Here is a 20678-nt window from a genome sequence, read left to right as displayed (position 1 = left end):
TTAGGGAGATTCCCCTGCTTATGCTGTCCCAGAAGGTGGCCTTTTTGGTGACTTTCCCCTCTGCTCGCAGGGTGACGGAATTGGCGGCATTACCCTGTCATTCACCTTGATGGTTCACAGTGATAAGGTGGTTCTTTGCCCCTGTCTGTCGTTCCTTCCTCAGGTTGTCTCTGATTTTGAATTGAATGAAGACATTGTGTTGCCTTCCCTGTGTCTCAGGCCAAAACATCCGTAGGAAATTGCTTTGCATTCCTTGGATGTGGTCCGGTTGATTAGGGTGTACCTGGCTGCTACAGAGTCTTAGGAAATCAGACTCACTGTTTGTGCTTACGGATGGGCCTCAAAGGGTTGTCTGCTTCCTCTGCGACCATTTCCAGATGTATCAGACAGACGGTGATTCAGGCCTATTCCATCAAGGGTCAGGTTCCTCCTTTCCCTTTCAAGGCACACCCTACTTGGGCGTTCAGTGCCTCCTGGACCTTCCGTCATTAGGCATCAGGGACACAGGTTTGCAAGGCGGCCACCTGGTCGTTGGTGCACACTTTAACTAAATTCTATAAAGTGGCATTTGCGGATGCTTCCTTTTGGTTGCAAAGTTTTGCAGGCTGCTGTTTAGAGGATATGGTCCACTTTGAGGGTGTATTGTTTTTTTTTCAAGTGAGCTCCTGTTTACCTGGTTGGCTATAGTTAGCCTTGGGTGTTTATTTTTCGCTGTTCCCACCCCTCATGTTTAACACTGCTTTGGGATGTCCCAATGGTTAAGAAGATCAGGGGCAGTGTCCATTGAATAAGAAAATGGGATTTTTGACTTACTGTAAAATCAATTTTTCTGATGTTCATTGACGGACACAGCACCCACCACTCTGTGGAGTTGTAATGTTTCTTACACTGCTTGTAACAAAACTAAGTACCTATAGCAGAGAGAGGGAGTATACTCCCTGGCACTGCCCATAGGCGTAGCCAGACTTTTTTTCTGCCTTGTGTCGTCCTCCTTTAGGGGGCAGTATATCCCAATGGTTAAGAAGATCCGAAACTGTGTCAATGAACATCAGAGAAATGGATTTTACAGTAAGACAAAATCCAATTTTTTTTGCACATTTATCCTAAGTTAAAGCCTCTCTAGGATTTATTTCTCTACTGATACTACAAATAGGTCAGAGTTCTGCAGTATGGTAATCTGTTATCCTTAACAGATTTTTTTATGGAAAGAAAAATGAAGGTATTTGTAATAAAACCTGGGTTTATTTTATTCTAAGTGTTTGACTTAGGAATCGTGAAATAGGCATATTTTGCCATTTAGCATATTGTTACCTAAAGGCTTTAGATTTAAAGGTTCTGTAGTTCTTCAGAGGCTAAGTTTATTTCCATATATATTTTATGAATCATTTTTGATTTCACAAGTTTTTATTTTCATCCTATTAGGAATATTTAGCAAGACTCAGGCAAATCAGGCTCCAGAATTTTAACGAAAGACAGCAGATCAAAGCTAAGCTACGTGGAGAAAAGGTAAGCACAGTTAAAGTGAATGTATACTGAGTTTTCTTTCTTTGTTTTTAATCTTGATTTTTTTAAAGAGACCAAAAAAAAAAAGGAAACAGTGTACAGTGAGTAGAGCAAAGCACCTAAGAATGATAACCTAACCTAAATCACCATCACTTGAGAATGACAACAGAGGCTCATTGGTACAATTATTTGCTTATAACATGTGATTACTCCATTTTATTCCCCAAATAACACTGGGGGTTGCAATTGTGAGATGTCGTACCAGACCTGAGCTGAATCCCTATGTGCAAAGTCATGAAAAGGTGATGTGGGTAGGGTATGGGAGCTGGGAAGAGGAATGGAAAGGAAGAGGAGCACAAGAAGGGGAATAAGGGGCGAATAAGTGACACAAAGAAAAACAATAACCACTATCCGATAAGACAACCAATCAGCACTATAACTGGAGTCAGAAATAATGATATCGAAAGTGTTCAATGGATCTTTAGCAAGCCAGTCCCAATCTGTGACAGTGCTATACTAAATCTATTCAGTTCAATTAAATTCCCTTATAATGGAAATAAAGGTGCTTCGAAGCTGTAGGCTGAGATGCCTGTGAAGCACTAAAAATATAATGTATCCAAGCGGCCCAAATATTATAGAATCTCTCATGTTTGTCCTTACACGTTACCACCCATTCCCCTGCTGCCATAATACTGTTGACCAGGCGGATCCAGTCTCTCACCCAGGAACATGAGATGTTTTCCAATAGATGGGGATCAGACGCCTAGCTGCATTCAAGAGGTGAGGCAGGACTGACTTAGGGTAATGGCTGAGAGGGATGGATGGCATGTGAAGCAGGAGTTTTAAAGGAATATCCCTCATTTCAATATCCAGTATAACCTTAATCTGTGCTCTAATATCCTGCCAATATGGACGGAGCTTCGGGCACTCCCACCAAATATGTAGATAGTAGACCCAAAGCCCGCCATCCCTCCAGCAGGCATCCGAGGTCGCTGGAAAAATCCTGGCCAGAGTAGCAGGGACTTTATACCACGGGTCAACAACTTAAAGCTATTTTCCTGCATTTGTATCCACAGAACTCTTATGGGTAAGGCTATATAGGTGGTCCAGTTGGCCCTCCGTGAACGTATGCTGCAAGTCTCTCTCCCACTCCCGTATGTAGATTGGCTTACTCCTGGACTCCGCAGCTTCTCAAACCGAGGAAAAGAGGATGGGGGTCTGATGACTTGAGGTAGACTGCGAACAAAATGGTGTAGCTGTCTATAACTCCACTCATCCATCGGTTAACAGCCAAATTGATCACAGAGCCAGTCCAGAGAGGCTAGGCCCTTTCACATCGTACCTCCCCATCGCTTGCCCATGAGCGCACGTAGGAAAGGTGTTCCCCAAGAGTCAACCAGGGGAAACCCCCAGGGGTGCGAGTAGAGACACTGGAGGAAACTGCAACCCCTGTGCATTTAAAGCATCCCACAGTCTCAGTACATGGGTGTTGATAGAGGACACGAGATCCAAAAGATCTTGAAATTCCTAGGAGAGCCAAGAGGCGGGAGATACAATTTCTCAAAAGGAACCCATGCTTTAGTATGAACGTGATGATGCCAGTCTAATATCGCCTCATAATATTTCCTGAAGGAAAGAACCCTTAATCCCCCCAATTTTTTAGGGCGTTTCAGTATGCAGAGGGCTAGGTGGGGGTTCTGCCTGTGCCAGATACATTTCAAAAATAAGCTGTTTAGAGCTGAGAAGAAAATCTGGTTAGTGAAATAAGCACCATCTGGAGATGGAAAAGCACTCTCGGCAGCACGGCCATCTTCAATATACTGATTTGGCTAATCCAGGAAAAAGTAGTGCGGTCCCACTTCAGCAAGTCTGCTCTGATTATGGAGAGCAAAGGGGCATAGTTACTAGTGTATAATTGTGAAAATTGAGCTGGGAGGTAAATGTCTAATTATTTTAAGGAGCAACACCATGTAAAGAAAAAAAGGCTTGCAGCCTGGTGCAGAGGACAGACAGAATATTAAGGGAGAGAATCTCTGACCTAATACAGTTATTTTTAAAATTTGACAGTTAATGGAATCTCTGTAGCTCTGCCATGATATTAGTGTGGGGGGGGGGGGATCAGTGGGTTAGCTACATAAAATAGGACATCGTCCACATAAGCCGACAGCTTATGCTCCGTCGTCCCCATTCTTAATCCCTTATTGTTGGGCTTCAGGCGAATCCTATTTAGCAAAGGTTCAAGGGTCAGGGCAAAGATGAGTGGGGACAGGGGACATTCCTATTCCGTATGGAGAAGGGGCCAGAGAGAGTTCCATTCACTTTGACTCGAGCTTCCAGGGAACTATATTCACTCACCACTATCCACCGGAGCATATTTTGTCAGAGGCCCATCCTGGTTAATACGGCCTTTTGGCAGGTCTTTGAAAAACTGACTCTATCTCTGTTAGGGAAATATGCTCCAGCTTCTTGCTGATTGTGTCGTAAGCCGCGGAGCTTGCGCCTTGCAATTATATACTGCGAGAGAAGCTCTACTTTCTGTGTAGGTGTGGAGCCAGTGAGTGCATCAGGGAGCTGATAAAGTCGAGCATAATAGTCCCTAAATGCTTCCACGATTTTAGAGGCTAATACCGTTGGAGGAACTGGGGTGGTGTGCAGTTTATGACCATGACCTGATGTGCGCTGACGCTGAAGAGCCCTGGCCAGAAGGTTCCTACATTTATTCCCAAACTCATAAAACTTAATGTGCTGCAACCTGGCCCGTATGCTAATCTCTAGGAGTTTGGTAAGTTCCTCTCTAATGGCCAGGAGTTCTGTGGCCAGTGCCGGGGTCCTATTACGCTTAAGTTTGAGCTCCGCTGCCCGAAGTTTAGTCAATAAAGACTGTAAATCCCCATTGTGTGCTTTCTTCAGACTGGAACCCTGGGAAATGAATTCCCTTCTAACAACGGCTTTGTGTCCCTCCCAAACTGAGGCTATCCCCATCTTCCCTGGTTAATAAAGGGAGATGGTGTTTGAGACCTGCTTTAGTGCCACATTGTCATTCAGTAGGTTCTAATTAAATCCCCAGGTCCACTGTTTTGTATCTGGACACAGTGGGGCGAAGGAGACAGATAGGGGCATGGTCAGAAATGGTAAGTGATCCGATTGACGCGCCTGAGAACGACTCCAAAAAAATGTTGGTCCATTAACAAAAGATCAATTTGTGTGTAAACAGAAGTAGAATAGTAGCTAAAATATTTAGCAGTTGATGGAATAGGATACAAAAATGTTTGAGAAAGGCGAAGAAGTGTGCGCCGAATAGCCAGCGGATGTGTCCATCTGCGGATCGGGGCTTACATTAAAGTCACCCCCCACTACCAAGCGTCCTCTGAAAGTGGAAGGGGACTCCAGGATCTTATCCAAGAAAGTAGACTGCCTGGTGTTTGGTGCATACACTGTAGCAAGGGTAAGTTTACGTTCAAACATGATGCCTTTTAAACAGACAAACCTACCATCCAGGTCCGCATAATGATCTAAAGGAACAAAAGGGCAGTGTCTATGTATGGCAATCACCACTCCACCCGACTTTGGTCAGGGTAACTTGCTGAGGTACCACGGATTATATAGGTGTGTGGGAAGACGAGGGACCTAGTCAGTATGAAAATGTGTCTCCTGCAAAAAAAGGATGTGTGCCCCCAGTTTTTTTGTCTCAAGCCACGACTTACTGCGCTTAGATGGGGAGCTCAGGCCACGGACATTATATGACACAATCTTCAGGGCAACCATGTATGACAGATGGGAGGAAGACTATTGGGGTCTCCAGGGGTGGTGAGGAGGGACTCAGTTGCCCGATCCAGGAAAAATAGAGTGCTGAGAAGACAAAGAACACAAGTAAAAACCAAGATAACATTAAAACAGAACATAAGAAAACCGAACGCCTGGAATACCAGTAATGACGGCGCAGGGGTCGCCATCTGGCCTGCGGACCGAAAAGGTGATGACAGCCCCTACACCGCTGTTTTCCCAAACTGGGGAACATAACCTATTGGGGGCGAGTGGAGAGGCATCCGGTGAGCACCAGCCAGTGGGCCCAGTCCAGTGGAAGAGCACATCCAGGAATAGATGTGCACGCTTCTTGTCCGCAGCAGTAACCGTAACCCTAAAGGGATGGGAAGGGTGCAACAGAGTCCTAGGGAGTCACTCAAGAGGCCGCCACAGAAAAGGGCATTAATCCAGCGAAGCAAGATGTGCTATTTTGCAAGGCCTGTTCCAGCCCCTGCGGCGTACCTGCTGCCTCGGCTGGGAGCGAGCCGGTACGGGAAGTGCACCAGTCTGGGGTGTCCATGGGAGGCAAACCAAGGCAAGAGAGAAATTGAGGTAAATCTGCTTTATTCCATAGGGTTGCCTGGTTACCATCTTTAGTAATGGAAAGACTGAAGGGGAAACCCCAGCAGTAGATCAGGTGAGTTTCCTGTAGAGCTTCTAAGAGCAGGTTAAGGGCCCTGCGCTGCATCACCGTGTGTCCAGAGAGGTCAGGAAACAGTGACAACTTGGTTCCATCAAATTCCATGTGGTGGACCCCTCTGACATGATACATGATGCGTTCCTTCAGCGAGTATTTATGAAGCTTGCAAATGATATCTCATGGTTTAGCTGGGTCTTCTGAGGGAGGTTTGTATGAGCTTGATCGATTTCAATGTGACTTTGGCGCTTCCCAACCAAGGATTTGCTTAAAAACTCCTTGAAGGGCAGGGACTTTGTTTGGACTGAAGGTCTAATCGGACCAAATAATAGAAGGCTGAATATTATCAATTAGCTTCACTGCCAATAATGGTGGATGAAAAGCCTTCAAAGCATAAGTTGGCACATAAACCAATTCTGTTAAAACTTTAATTTGATGCAAAATCTGGCAATGAAAATATATATTGAAACATAGCCATCTTTATCTGCTTTGCTGAAAAAAAGCTTGGCTAAAGTGCCTCATAGCTCAAGAATAGCTCACTTAAACAGAATCCGAGGCTTGGCAGTGACCCCCCTCTTCCTTGACTACTTGTGAAGACATTGTCAAATTAAACCTCTTTTTGTGGTGCTGTCTTTAAAAAAAGAATGCTTCCCTTTTAAGGCTGACTTTTACATGGCTTGAATTTTGGCCAATTAATAAGCAGGAATCTGCACCACCCAGCTGAACAACTTTAGATTGAAAAATAAAAGGAGTAGGGTGAAATGTTGATGGCTGAACAGTTAGTGCATCCGGTTAGATGCAGACATTGTTCAGGTATACAAAAACTGGCAGGGGAGATTCCTCCATCTATGATTTTTAGTGTGGATGGCAAAGTGTTTGTGTGTAGGGTTAGCTTCAGTTAAGGATAACACGGTATAAATCGTCAATCAAGACTCTTATTTAAAAAAATCTTTTGCAGATGTTATAATATGACATAATGAATGTTTGTGTGGAGGTATACTCCTACAGCAGTGATACTGAATTAAAAATCCTGGAGATCCAGTCAGTAAAATGTTCTTCCAGCAGAGGTCCGAAATTGTATGTTCGTGCAATGAGGCAAATCCTTTACATCACAGCCCTTTCTCCTCTTAGGCTAGGTTCACATCTCTGTGGCTGGAGAACGTGCGCAAAATTGTATGTGTTCCTCACACACACAGAAATGTGATGCACTTTAGCAGATGTGTGGAGCCATTCATTCTTGAAAGGCATCCTCACACATCGCCACCTATAGCACATTGTTGCATGCACCAAACTGTATGGTGCTGAAGCACCATGCAGCTTGGTGCAGCGCAATTTAAAAGAAAAGGGTCAGGGACTTCTTTCCCTGCCTTTCTCATGTCAAATGAATGGGCTGCCCTACCTGCGAAGTGCATGTGCAAATGTACATGCACAGATTTGAACTGAGCCTCATATCATAGTCCCTCTCTTTACATCACAGATCCCTCCGCTTCACATCAAAATCCCCTCTTTACATTACTGTGCTCGGCTCCCCCTCATATTTCTGTCTGATGCCCCCCATCTCATTTACTGTCCTAAGCCTCCCCATTACTGTCCTCAGCCTTTTTAGAATTGTCCTCCACTCCCTCCCCGTTACTGTCTTCCGCTCCCTCCCCGTTACTGTCTTCCGCTCCCTCCCCGTTACTGTCTTCCGCTCCCTCCCCATTACCGAAACCTTTCTTCACGTTGCTAACCCTCCCCCTTTACACAGACCTGATGAGAAGTGGGAGATACAAGTCTGGACAGCAAGTGGGAGGTGCAAGCTGGGGATTGGTTTCTAGGACCTCCCTAGCAACCAATCACCTGCCTTTGAACTCGGGTAGCAAACCTCTGCTTCCTGCTACAGAGGATGACAGCAGGTGCAGGGCACAACAGACTTCCAAATAGCAGGACAACGGTCCGCCATATAGTGATGCCTGTCCTAGAGAAAAGAGCAGATCAAAAAAATTTTGGATATTGGTCTCTCTGAATTATTAGGTAGAACATAACATACAGTTCGCTCTAAAACTCTGTTTTGTTTGATATTTTGACAAACCACAAAAAATCTTTTCCTCTAATGCACTCTAAAAATTAAATGTCAACAAATGTTGATTTTTATTAATGTTTTTTTTTTTTTTGTCACTGTATACGTTTAGGTTACTTGCCATTAGTTCCAGTGTCTGCATTTAGGTAGCTAGTAGGTAAAGTTTATTTCAACTTTTGTAGTCAAAATTGAAGAACCCCTACTATGCTTGTGTTCCCATTGACACTACATACATAAAAATAATACCAAAAAACCTTTTACTATCTTTTGTAGTTGTTTCTTTGGAGCAGTATTATTCGGTATACCTATTTAGGTAGCTTGCAAGCTATTCTGGTCCTTGTAAGTTTAACTCTTACACTTTGTCTCCCTGGCATCAGCGTTTATCCTGTCGCCACTCTTGCTTTTCTATTCTCCCTCCCTAATCTGTGACCCCTCTGCATAGTCTGTTTCATTCCTGTTGCTTTTTTCCCCCTTAAGCAACAGTAAAATCAGCCATAGATGGTTTGAATCTAGGCAGGTTCAGTAGGACTGAAATGAACCCGCATTGATCACTCTACATGGGTACAACCAGCTTGTCAAGTTTTGTTATGCGATTATTGCTAGCGGCTATTATAGCCATTAGCAGTGATCACTCTGTTCTGGAGAACACAATGGCTCCACAGGAAGAATTCCCCACTGTCTGTGTTGATGGGGAAAACTATCGATTTTCTTTCCTGCAACCTGGTTGCAGGAAATAGAATCGCTTAGTCTATGGCTGGCTTTAGTTTTAAAGCAGTTGGCTGATCCACCTCTAGTGACTCTGATTTTAGGCACACTGCCGAAAATGGAGAACATCCTGAGCATCTGAGGTAGGGTAGGATGAAACAGGTCGTTGATGGATTTTAAACAGTAGAGGCACTTATTTTTAATGTTTTACATTGCTATACCTGCTAAAGGTGCCAATCTGAAGAGATCTAGAAGGATTTATTTTCTGACTAAAGTTCCAATTTAATTTATGCAATGTGAATGGGAACATGTAACGATCTCAATTTGGCTGCAAAAGTGGATACACTTCAAAACTATAAAGAATTAGGGCACATTAAATGTTACTCAGAATACATGTGTTCCCAAATCTAATATACTCAAATATATTGGTTAATAGCAGCGTTTATGTAAAGGGAAGCAACTGTTATATGATAATAGCTTTTTCATAATACATACTTGTTAATTTTACTTTTTTACTTTTTTCATATGTTTTAACATAATTTCTAAATGCAGAATGCGTGTTTGTTGACTGGCTAACATTTTAGAAATGCCTTTCACCATGTTTATTTTGATCTGACAGGGAGATGAAGGACAACAAAGTAGCAAAGGCAGCAGCGAGGAAGCTGAGCTGAGAAGGAAAAAAATTGAAGCCTTAAAGGTATTGTATATCAGAATTGTTTCTTTTAGTAAGGTTTCGTTTTGAAAATGATTTGTTATACAAGCCATTGACATACTAGTTATCACAGAACACTAATCCCAATAGTGATACAAAACAACTGGATTATATTTGTATTGGTATGTTTATTGTTTAGTAACTTTGTACTTTTTAAGAGTGTTTAGCAAAGTCTCGTGTCGTGGTAAATTACGTTCACCCTGTGACAGTGCTTAAAGCACATCTGTGAAGCTGTGGTTTAAATTAGAGAAATGCCCTCCAGTGTTTTATTTATTTTTTTTTATTTTTTGTAATCTTTATTTTAGTAAATAACAAAGGTTACAGAAAGTAGAAAAACAGTGTCTAAAAAATAGTAGTCATTTCCATAACAAAACAAGTACACGACAGAAGGAAGCCTTCCTGTAACAACGAATGTAGACAGTGCATAGGGAGAGTGCAGCGACCCCCCTAAGGGAACTGCCAACCTAGGTACATTTTGGCACATCTGTAAGGAGTGAACTGTCCATACAAGAGAGCATGACAAGAGAACTCAGGAGGATGGAGAGAAGAGAGAAACAAGAGGAAGCAGAATAAAGAAATGGGAGGGGGAAAAAAGGCAAGAAAAAGGGAAATGGAGGAATAGAAAAGAGAGTAGGAAAGACGATAGACGGAGAACAACAACAATGAGACAAACACAACAGAACATCCTAGATCAACGCCATCAGGAGCGACCGAACAGAAAAACTCCTTCTCATATGGGTCCAAAACTTGAACTGGTATATGAAGATAGGCAAGTAAGGGACAACGGCTGGTTATTCCTCAATGACTATATGGCACCGCCCGGGGCAGAACTAGGGCCCGCAGGGGTGGCATTAGATGGCGTGGCAGGAGCATGCCGGGGTGTCAGAGGTGGATACATAATGAATCCAGGTGGCCCAAAAACTATAGAACAGCTTGTAACAGTCTCTACACTTTGCGACCCACTCCTCTGCCTCCATTATATTATTGACCAGTCGGATCCAATTGGACCTCACAGGGACCCGAGTGGACATCCAATGCATAGGGATCAAAGGCCTAGCCGCATTCAGCAGATAAGCCAAAACCGACTTACGATAATGGCGCAAAGGAGTGGATGGCAAATGCAACAAGAAGCTCAAAAGGGGAATCATCCATCTCAATATCCAAGACACCCTTAATTTGTGTTCGAACATCTTGCTAGAAGGGTCGAATCCGTGGGCATTCCCACCAAATGTGGAGGTAGGAGCCCCTGAGCCAGCAAGAGTTCGAGTGTGCCCGTAAAATCCTAGCCAGAACGTCCGGTACCCTATACCACCTAGTTAACAACTTATAACTGTTTTCCTGCATCTTAGTATCAACCAAGCTCTTGTGAGTAAGACTATATATGTGTCACAGCTGGGTCTCCGTGAACGTGTGCTGCAGGTCCCTCTCCCACTCCCGGATGTAAACAGGTTTACCTCCCACATCTAGAGCCTGTAAAAGCTTGTATAAAACCGAGACAGAGTGAGGGATCGATTCAGCCGATATACACAGTTTCTCAAACTGGGTCATAGAGGTCCGGGCCTAACCAGCTCAGCTATTTTAGATGGTAGCACCATTGATGGACCCGGGGCATTATGTAGTTTATGCACGTAGCCCGGCCCCCGTTGCCTGCGGAGCGCCCTAGCCAGGAGCCTCCCGCATTTGTTCCCGAACTCGTAAAACGTATGCGCGTTTCCAGAAGTGCGGAAAGCGCCTCCCTGAGGGACCGAAGTTCGTCCGCAAGTGCCGCGTCCGCGGTGCGTTTATGTTTGAGCTCCTTCGCTCTGAGTTTAGCCAATAATGACATTTCACCCGAACGTGCTTTCTTCAGTCGAGCTCCTTGGGAGATCAGTTCCCCACGAATGACCGCTTTGTTTTTCGTGAAATAGTGAGAGATGGTGTCAGAGACCTGCTTCAGCACCACCGCGTCATCCAGCAGGTTTTCACTGTCTAGCACTTTGGGATGGAGGAGTGAGGGACACGGTGATAGGGGCCTAGTCTGATAAGGTGAGCGAACCGATCGACGCACCCGCGAGCAATTCCAGAAGATCTACCAGTAAAAGATCAATCCATGTGTAAACATTGTGGGTGGCAGAGTAAAAGCTATAATCCTTTACTGTGGGATGAAGCAACCTCCAGCAGTCAACCAGTTGATGGGACTGCAGGGACTTGCGAAAATTTTTAAGGAATGCAAAGGAGTGGACTGACAAGCCAGAGGAGGTATCCAAGAGCGGATCAGAGCAGAGGTTAAAGTCCCCTCCAACCACCAGGCGTCCCTCTCTGAAACTAGACAGGGAGTCCAAGACCCAATCAAGAAAGGGAAGTTGACGAGTATTAGGGGCATACAATGTCCCCTTCAAGAAGACGAATCTGCCCTCTGGATCGGAATAATGGTCAAGGGGCAATCGAAAACCCCCCCCCCCCATTTTTAGATTTGTGCGAGTTGCTGAGTAACCATTGATCATAGAGGTGGGTTGGCAAGCAGGGGACCGAGTCAGCACAGAAATGGGTTTCCTGTAAAAAGAGAATGTGTGCCCCCAGCCTCTTAGTTTCAAGCCACAACTTACTGGGTTTAGAAGGGGAGCTCAAGCTGCGCACTTTATACGACACTATCTTCAAGGAAGCCATGACACATCACCGATGAGAGGACCCCCAGGGACACCAGGGAGGTGGGGGAGAGACCCGCAGCAGACTGACCCAGGATGCACAGAGCACTGAAAAGAGAAAAACTTGGATAACAAATACAACAAGCAAGATAAGACATAACAAACATTGCAGAAAGCGCCATATAGACGCCATAAAAGTTACCAGGTAACATATGGTGGGGGTGCCGACACCGCTGCCCACCTCCCCCGGAGGAGAGAGGCCAGCAGCCCCTACATCGCCACTGTCCCAAAACAGGAAACGATACTCTTGAGAGTAGACCTATTGGAGATAGGTAGTACAGCAGACAACAAGCAGGCACTTCCAGACCCGCTCCTGTTTAATGAGCACCTCAAAAAGAAAAATCGAAGTGCGTGCAGAGAGTCTGCAGCAACAGCCATGGGATAAAGTGAAATCTAAACCCACAGCAAAACTGGAACCGTCCCATGAGAACTTGACCCCCAGGAAGGGGGGAAACCAAAAGTGACAGTCAATTAAATCGCAAAGGAAAGGGTGGTAGAGCCCCTAGGGCACCCAGCAAGCCAGTCCTCAAGGCACTTCGACACGTGGATGGAGGGAGGCAGCGGATTGTGAAGCTTCACTGCGAGGCCTGTCCAGGCCCCTGCGGCGGACCCGCTGCCTCGGTTGTGAACGAGTCGGTGCTGGAATCTCTGGTGAGGAACGCCAGCCCGGAATGTCCACTGGGGGAAGGTTAAAGCGGGACAGGAACTGCTGCAGGTCCGATTTGTGCTGTAAGGTGACCTGAATGCCATCCTTGGAGACCGATAAGCTGAAGGGGAAACTCCACCTGTAGATCAGGCGGGCGTCTTGCAGCTTTTCCAAAAGAGATTTAAGTGCCCTGCGCTGCATAAGTGTGCGGCGGGAAAGATCCAGGAACAGTGACCGCTTTGCCCCATCAAAGTCCACATGACAGACCCCCCCGTACATGGTACATAATGCGTTCTTTCAGCGAATATTTATGCAGCTTGCATATGACATCTCGGGGCTGATCAGGGTCTGTGGATTGGGGGCCTCCCTGCCCAGAATTTGTGTGAAGAGTCCCTGTAAGGTCGGGACCAGGTCCCTTTGTGCCGTGGCCTCAGGCAACCCCCTGTTGCGGATGTTAACCCTGCTGCTGCGGTTCTCCATATCATCCAACTGATCCAGCAAAGAGTCAATACGTTGATCCTGAGCCTTACTGTGTTGTTGCAGCGCCAGCAATGTAGGAGTTAAATCCTCCACAAGGTCTCCAGAGCCTCTATTCTGCCTCCCAGGTGCACAGTGTTAGCCTGTAATGTTTCAATGTCCTGCCGCAGTGCTTTCTCCATTCTAACAACAGTTTTCCAGGTTGGCTTTAGTGGGGAGAGACAAAATGTGGGATCGCAGGTCTCTATCCCCCAGGGCATCCCCAATGTCAAGGCCAGGGGATGAGCTGCCAGGTGAGACTGGTAGGAGAGGAGGGGGGCAGTTGCAAGGAGAAGATAGGAGAAGCAGCACGTGGCGCTGCAGAGCACTAACCCGGCTGCCGGCTGTTCCCAGCAAAGTACACGTCCACGGAGCTGGAGCGTAGCCACGGAGTGCGCTGTGGCTGCGGGGGACATCTTCTTAGGGGGGCATCTGTGCGGAAAGCTCTCCCTGCTGTAATGCCACTGCAGTAGCGAGGTGAAGGAGCAGGTCGGACGGAGCTCAGCTCACACACGTCCGCAACGCCCCCTCCTGTGTTCTTGACTGGCTCTCCCCTGCACTGCCATAGCTGACAAAAGATCATATGCAAATACCAGTTTTGGTTGTTTGACACTCCAAGATTGTGGAACTCACCTCTGAATGACTGGCACCAATTGACAGTAAGGTGAAGTAACGTATCTATTCACACCAGGTGCGGTAGGACTGCATTGGGTGGCTGTTTCAGCGCAGTCCAATCGTACCCCCACCGCAAGACCAGGCAAACTGCCTTGACTCTAGTTTGGCCTGTTCACGCCAGTGCATTGCCAAGGTGTGCGGGCGATGTGCAGTACTTTCTTCCAGCGCAGTGCAGTTACCGCATGTTGGCTGGCTGATTTATGAATTGTCACTGTGTGTCATTTTTAATTAAGTTTGAAAAAACCAGTGTGCCAGGATCAGTGCATTTAGCACTGCCTTTACCACAACACACACTAGCCTCTGTGTTGCATTGCAGTTGCTAGTGTGAATGTACCTTTTACTGTGTAGATACAAAGCCTGGACAGCAAGCAGTGGGGGAGGTAGATGGATCAAGCATAGCTCTAGTGCAGATGGGACCAAGCATACTTGTTGTAGCACAGTCAGACATGCAAGATCCAATTATGAAATGTGACAACTGTAGCAATAGTCAAATTGGTACCAGTGCCTTCCTTTTTTTTCCACTTTTCGTTCATTGACGTACACAGCTCCATATGTTCTTTGACTCTGGGTTTATGCTGCTCTCCATAGGAGTAGGACTAGGTGGAAACAAAACTTGACTAGACCCCCTAGGGCCATCCTAGGGGGTATACTTCCCACTTCCTGTTATAGGACTTCAGCTTTTTCTGCCTAGTCAGGAGTAAGGACCGCAGTTACCTCTCGGATTTTTTCGCTTTTTAAATGGATTTATTTTTCTTCCTTTATTATTTTCTGTTCTTGTGAGAACTAAAATCAACTGCTGGACTGGGTGATGCACTGGATATCCTAGATCCTTACGGTCTTCCCAGTCTGGCCAGCGGGCGCGACCCAACTATTAGCTCCGCGCTAGGTTGGCCACGACATAACCACACTGGACGGGGGCTGGCTGGCGAGTGAAGCACCTCGCGAGGACGCAAAGCCCTTGTTGCGATAATGGTCATGGCCAAAGTTGCAGCGTACCTCTGGCCCGCAGCACCCCCATTCCAAGATGGCGCAGTGGACTGTCAGGAGTTGTGCCTGCTCAGCTTCCCTGGTTGGTGAGTAGTGTCCCCCCTCTCCTCTAGGGAAATTCTGGGGTGGACGCATGCCCTTCCTCGGGTTGGTAGGCCCCTTTTGTGTCCCTCCTTCCCTCATGGTTTCCCCCCTCACTAGTGGGGTTCCCCTGTACTGAGCTGCCCTCACCTACCCCCCTTGGGCTGCACGGGCTGTTGTGGGTGTGCAATGTCATGGTGTTGGGAAGGAAATGGCTGCGCGGGGAGTCCTGTGCGGACCCCCCCCCCCCCCCCCCGGTGAGCTACAAGTAACTGTATGAGTACTGGGTGCCGCGATGCGCTGCCATTTTGTTGTGGGTGGCTGTATGCAGCCTCTGCGGCCATGTTTTTGGAGTTTCCTATTGAAGTCAATACGGCGGCCATTTTCTTGTAGCCTGTGGAGTGGTGATGCGGCAGTGGGCCTCTAGGGGCAGTGACTGGGCTTGTTTTCCTTTTTTGATTGCTGCATGGCAAGCAGCTTGGCTCAAAAGGGGTGGTGGTGAGTCCCTGTGCGAATACAGCCCCCCTTTTTTCTGCTATAGCAGCGCCGCTGGTGCGCTGGATCTTGCAGTCCCTTGCATATTAAGGGTATCCTCCGATTTAACCATGGAGTCCCAGGAGCAGGTATCACCACCTGACCCTCTCTCAGAAACTGCGGGACCCTCTGGGACTCAGACTGTCCTGACGGCCTTAATGGCGGTCCTACAGTCAATTGTATCAAAGGTTGATATGGCTTTCCAAGCCTTACAAGAAGCGCCCTCCGCCCTCACCTGTATCCTCTGCCTCCTCAGAGTCTATGTCCACGCACCCCGAGTGCTCTGACAGTGAGGATGGTTCATCTTCCACTACGGCCACACGTGAAAAGGCGCTTGTGGTGGAACTGATTATATCAGTGCGGGAAAATGTAAAATGGGAAGACACCGATGATGCTGCGTCGGTTGCGCTGGTGCAATTTGGCACCCGTAGGCAGCCAAGCTAACTGAGGTATTTCCCTTTCCTGCTTATTTCGACGAGATTGTCGCTAGTCAGTGGGGGTCCCCGAAACGCATGGTTGGAATACCAAAGCGTTTTGCTAGGAGATATCCCTTTTGAGGAGTCTCTTCTGAAGAAGCGGACGGTTCCACTGGTGGTGGACTCTCAGGTTTCTAGATTAAATAAGGCCACGCTCCTTCCGGTGGAAGATTCCCCGTCTTTTAAAGACCCTGTGGACAAGAGAGCTGAGGCTCTGGTCTGATACCTTTTCACCGTGGCGGGTTCTATTTTGAGGCCGGTGTTTGCTATCACCTTGGTTTCCCAGACCTTAATAGAATGGGCAAAGCTCTTACGCCAGGATCTGGAAGGGTGTCAACATCCTCCTGAGCTGGAGGATCAGTTGATACTGGGGCTACAGTACATCTGTGATGCATCCTTGGATGTGGCCCTGTTGGCTGGCAGAGTTTCTGTGACTGTGGTGACGCTCAGCCTCATGATTTGGTTGAAGTACTGGTCAGCTGACCAGGCTTCCACAAAGGAGTTGACAGACCTACCGTTTGCAAGAGTTTGTTTGGTGCTTCTATGGAAGAGATCATTAAAGGTCTTACTACTCTGCTTCCACAAGTTGCCAAGAGCAAAGAGCCTCGCCAAAAAAGGTGGTTCTTTCTTCTTGGCTCACAAACGGCTCTTTCGTCCCACAGGCTCGCAGGACAAGGGACAAAAGTCCACCCGTACCTTTGCGGGAGGTTCCAAGAGACCCTGGGCTGGATTGTCAAAATCGGGTTCCACTGGTCCCGCAGACAAGCCCTTCTCTGCCTTAAGGGGTGCCCTTACCTGTATCTGGGGTGGGGGGGAGGGCATCTTTGCTTTTTTTCCAAATCTGTGGACTGTGCTCATTCAAGACAAATGGGTCCACGAGTCGATTCGGTACCGTTACAGGATCGAGTTTTGGTCCTTACCTCCCGCAAGGTTCTTTCCTTCCAACTTGCGCCTGTCCCCTAATCGGCTGCAGGGCCATTGTGGTGCAGGATCTGCTGTCACAGGGAGTAATTGTCTTAGTTTTCAGGGATTTTATTTAAATCTGTTTACTGTTCCCAGGAAGGAAAGCAAGGTCTGTGCAATCTTGGATCTCAAGGCCCTGAATCGCTTTGTGCGGGTTCAGAAATTTTGAATGGAGTTCATTCACACGGTGGTGGCATCCCTTCATCAAGGGGATTTTCTGGCCTCTCTCGATATCAAGGATGCTTACCTTCATATCCCAATATATGTAGGGCATCAACGTTTCTTTGTTTTGCCGTTGGAGAGGAACATTATCAAGTTGTGGCATTACCCTTTGGTCTCGCCTCAGCTCCTCGGGTGTTCACAAAAGTGTTGGCTCCAGTGTTAGCCTTGCTCAGGCAAAGGGGGATCGTGGTACGGAGTACCTGGACGATATCCTTCTGCGAGCAGAGTCTCCGTCTGTCTTAGAAGACGATCTGGACATCACTGTGCAAGCTCTGCAAGAGTTTGGCAGGATGCTGAATTTTCAGATATTAGCTCTGACTCCGTCCAACAAGCTGGACTACCTGGGCCTGACTTTGGTTTCAGCCTCAGCCAGGGTGTTTCTCCCAGAGGGGTAACAGCTGAAGTTGCAGCATGCGATTTGGCTCCTGTTGTCCAACTGTTGGTTGGCTCTCAGGACATGCATGCAAGTGCTGGGCTTGATAGTCTCCACCTTCGAGGCAGTTCCGTTTGCTTATTTTCATACCAGGCTTCAGCAAAAGGAGGTTCTTGCCAAATGGGACAAGAATCCTCTATCTCTCGACAATCTGATCCTGTAGAGCCGAGGTGCGAGGGGATCCTTGCTTTGGTGGCTCCATTCCCCAGCGATTCGACAAGGAAACTCCTTTCTCCTCCTGTACTGGACAGTGGTTACCACGAACGCCAGTCTGTCCGGGTGGGGAGGTTTCTTGAGTATGGATTCGGCTCAAGGGGTTTGGACTCAGGAGGAGTCCAATCTGCCGATCAATATATTGGAGATTCAGGTGATCAGGCTTTGCCTGTCCCAGTGTCTGGTAAGGAATAAGTCAGACAATGCCATGGCTGTGGCGTAGTCTATCATCAAGGGGGCACAAATGTACCCTGGCAGCCAGAGAAGTTGCCAGTATTTTAAGGTGGGCAGAACATTGGTCCAGCCCTCTTTGCTATATACATTCCAGGAGTGGAAAAATGGCAGGCGGACTACCCGGAGTCTGGGCAAATAGTCTCTTCATCCGAAAGTTTTTCAACAACTGTCTCCAGCGGGGGACTCCGATGTGGACCTGTTGGCCTCTCGTCTCAACCGAAAGGTTGAGAGGTTTGTAGCAAGATCTCTGTATTCTTTGGCCAACACCATCAATGCTCTGGTTGTCCCGTGGGGTCAGTATCGTCTGATTTACGCTTTTCCTCCACTACAGCTTCTGCCAAGGCTTCTGTACAGAATCGAGGCAGAAGGAATTCCAGTCATTCTGGTGGCTCAAGACTGGCCTGGTCGGTCTTGGTACACAGGCTCCTAGGGCTGGTAGCCGATGCTCCTTGGAGACTCCCTTTCAGAGAAGATCTTTTTGTCTCAAGGGTAGATTTTCCATTTTGCTTTACAGTCGCTGGCTTTAACGGCCTGGCTATTCAAAGCCAGGTACTGAAGGATAGAGGGTTGCTGGATTTGGTGATTCCTACTTTGCTAAAAGCTAGAAAATCTACTTCTAGGAAGATTTATCATAGAGTCTGGAGGGCGTACATTTCCTGGTGTGAGTCCTTTTCGATGTCCCCCCCCCCATTCCTTTTTTGTGTCCCCCCTGCTGGAGTTTCTACAACAAGGTGTAAATGAACATTTGGCTCTGGGCATCATCAAGGGCCAGATTTCTGCTTTGGCAATTTCTTTCCAACAGCCGTTGGCTACAAATACTTTGGTTCACCCTTTCGTTCAGTGGGTTCACCACTTGGCACCTCTGGTAAGGTCTCTGGTACCTCTGCGGGATCTCAATTTGGTTCTGTTAGTTCTTCACAGACCGCCTTTTGAAAATAGTAGTGAACTTCCTCTGCTTACTGTCACAGAAGATAGCTTTTTTGGTGGCTATTACTTCTGCAGGCAGGGTGTCAGAACTGGCTGCGTTGTCTTGTCGGTCACCTTACCTGGTGGTTCACAGGGACAGTGGTACTATGTCCCTGTCAGTCGTTCCTTCCTAAGGTCGTCTCATGTTTCCTCTTGAATGAAGACATTGTATTGCCTTCCTTGTGCCCTAAGCTGAAACATCCTAAAGAAATTGCTTTACATTCCCTGGATGTGGTTCCTGCATTCGGGGTGTACCTGGTGGCGACTGAGGCGATTTGGAAATCGGTTTCCTTGTTTGTCCTTCCGAATGGATGTCGTAAGGGGCAGGCCGCATCTACTGCGACCATCTATCCAGATGGATCAGGCCAACAGTGGTGCAGCCCTATTCCATTAGGGGTCAGGATCCTCCTTTTCCCTGTTAAGTCGCATTCTACAAGGGGGGTTAAGTGCCTCCTTGGCCTTCCGTCATCCGGCGTCAGTGGTTCAGGTGTGCAAGGTTGCCACATGGTCGTCTGTGCATTCATTCACCAAGTTTTACAAGGTGGATGTCCTAGCATCTGCAGATTTTGTAGGCCTCTGTTGCAGAGGCTCCTGCCTTTTGATGGTGTATTCTTTCTGGGTGGTGCTCCAGTTGTTCCTGGTTGAGCTCCTGGCTTACCTGGTTGGCTGTTTAGCCCTTTTTGGGAATTATGTGCATTGCGTTTTTTTTTCCCCACCCTTCATGTTGACACTGCTTTGTGACATCCCCAGAGTCCAAAAAGATATGGAGCTGTGTCTGTCAGTGAACGAAAGAGAAAACTGGATTTTTGTCTTACCTTAAAATTCTCTCCTAATGATCATTGACGGACACAGCACCCACCCCTCTGAGTTGTTATATTTTTCTCTGACACTGCTTGTTACAAACTGAGGTCCTATAGCAGGAAGTAGGAAGTATATCCCCTAGGACGGCCCTAGGTGGCGTAGTCTTTTGTTTCCACCGTGTCCTACTCCTGTTGAGAGCAGCATAACCCCAGAGTCCAAGAAGATATGGAGCTGTGTCAGTCAATGAAAATCAGAGAAAGGGATTTTATGGTAGGACAAAAATCCATTTTTTTTTTTTTTTTTTTTTTTAACATAGGTCTTTAAGTTGTTTTGACCTTATTTTACCTTTTTCCCCAGACCACTTTTGATACTGTGATTCACTTTTCCTGATATGAAATTTTGTGCAAGTCACATGCCCTTGTGTAACAAGTAATCTCCTATTTATCCAATACATCTGCTTTTAAGGTTTGAGGTTAGATATTCATGACATAGACAATTGCATGTTGGGTTTTTGCAAATCCGGGCTTTGAGTAGATTTGCAGCACTGTCACCTTCACTCCAAGTTTAGAATCCGTCCTATAAAACTCTGTACGATGCCTTCTCTTCCATTTAATTTAGGTTGTACATATGTTGTTAATAAAAATGTAGCCCAATTCCAATAAAATCTTCTTTTTTACTTTTTTGTGCAGGCCCAAGCCAATGCTAGAGCAGCTGCATTAAAAGAAGATCTAGAGCGAAAGAGAAGGGAAGCTGATGAAAGGGAGAAACGAGCTTGGGAAGAGCATGTAAGAAAGTTTAAGAACTTTTTTTTTTTTTTTGCTTTATTT

General features: G+C 46.7%; 1 protein-coding gene across 5 annotated transcripts in view; it reads left to right on the top strand.

Moving 5' to 3' along the window:
* The window catches only part of NEK1 (NIMA related kinase 1), a 334451-nt gene that overhangs the window by 168136 nt on the left and 145637 nt on the right, over positions 1-20678 (top strand). For all 5 annotated transcript variants that reach the window (XM_082243984.1, XM_082243982.1, XM_082243981.1 and 2 more), the window contains 3 exons: positions 1423-1506; positions 9328-9405; positions 20541-20636. In XM_082243984.1, coding sequence (XP_082100110.1) covers positions 1423-1506; positions 9328-9405; positions 20541-20636 — 258 coding nt within the window. The remainder of the gene's footprint in view (positions 1-1422; positions 1507-9327; positions 9406-20540; positions 20637-20678) is intronic.

The sequence above is a fragment of the Pelophylax lessonae genome (assembly GCF_965119305.1).
Source record: "Pelophylax lessonae genome assembly, chromosome: 1".
NCBI classification, from domain to species: Eukaryota; Metazoa; Chordata; class Amphibia; order Anura; family Ranidae; genus Pelophylax; species Pelophylax lessonae.
Note: the sequence above shows the minus strand (reverse complement) of the source record. Positions and strands in the feature narration are given on the sequence as shown.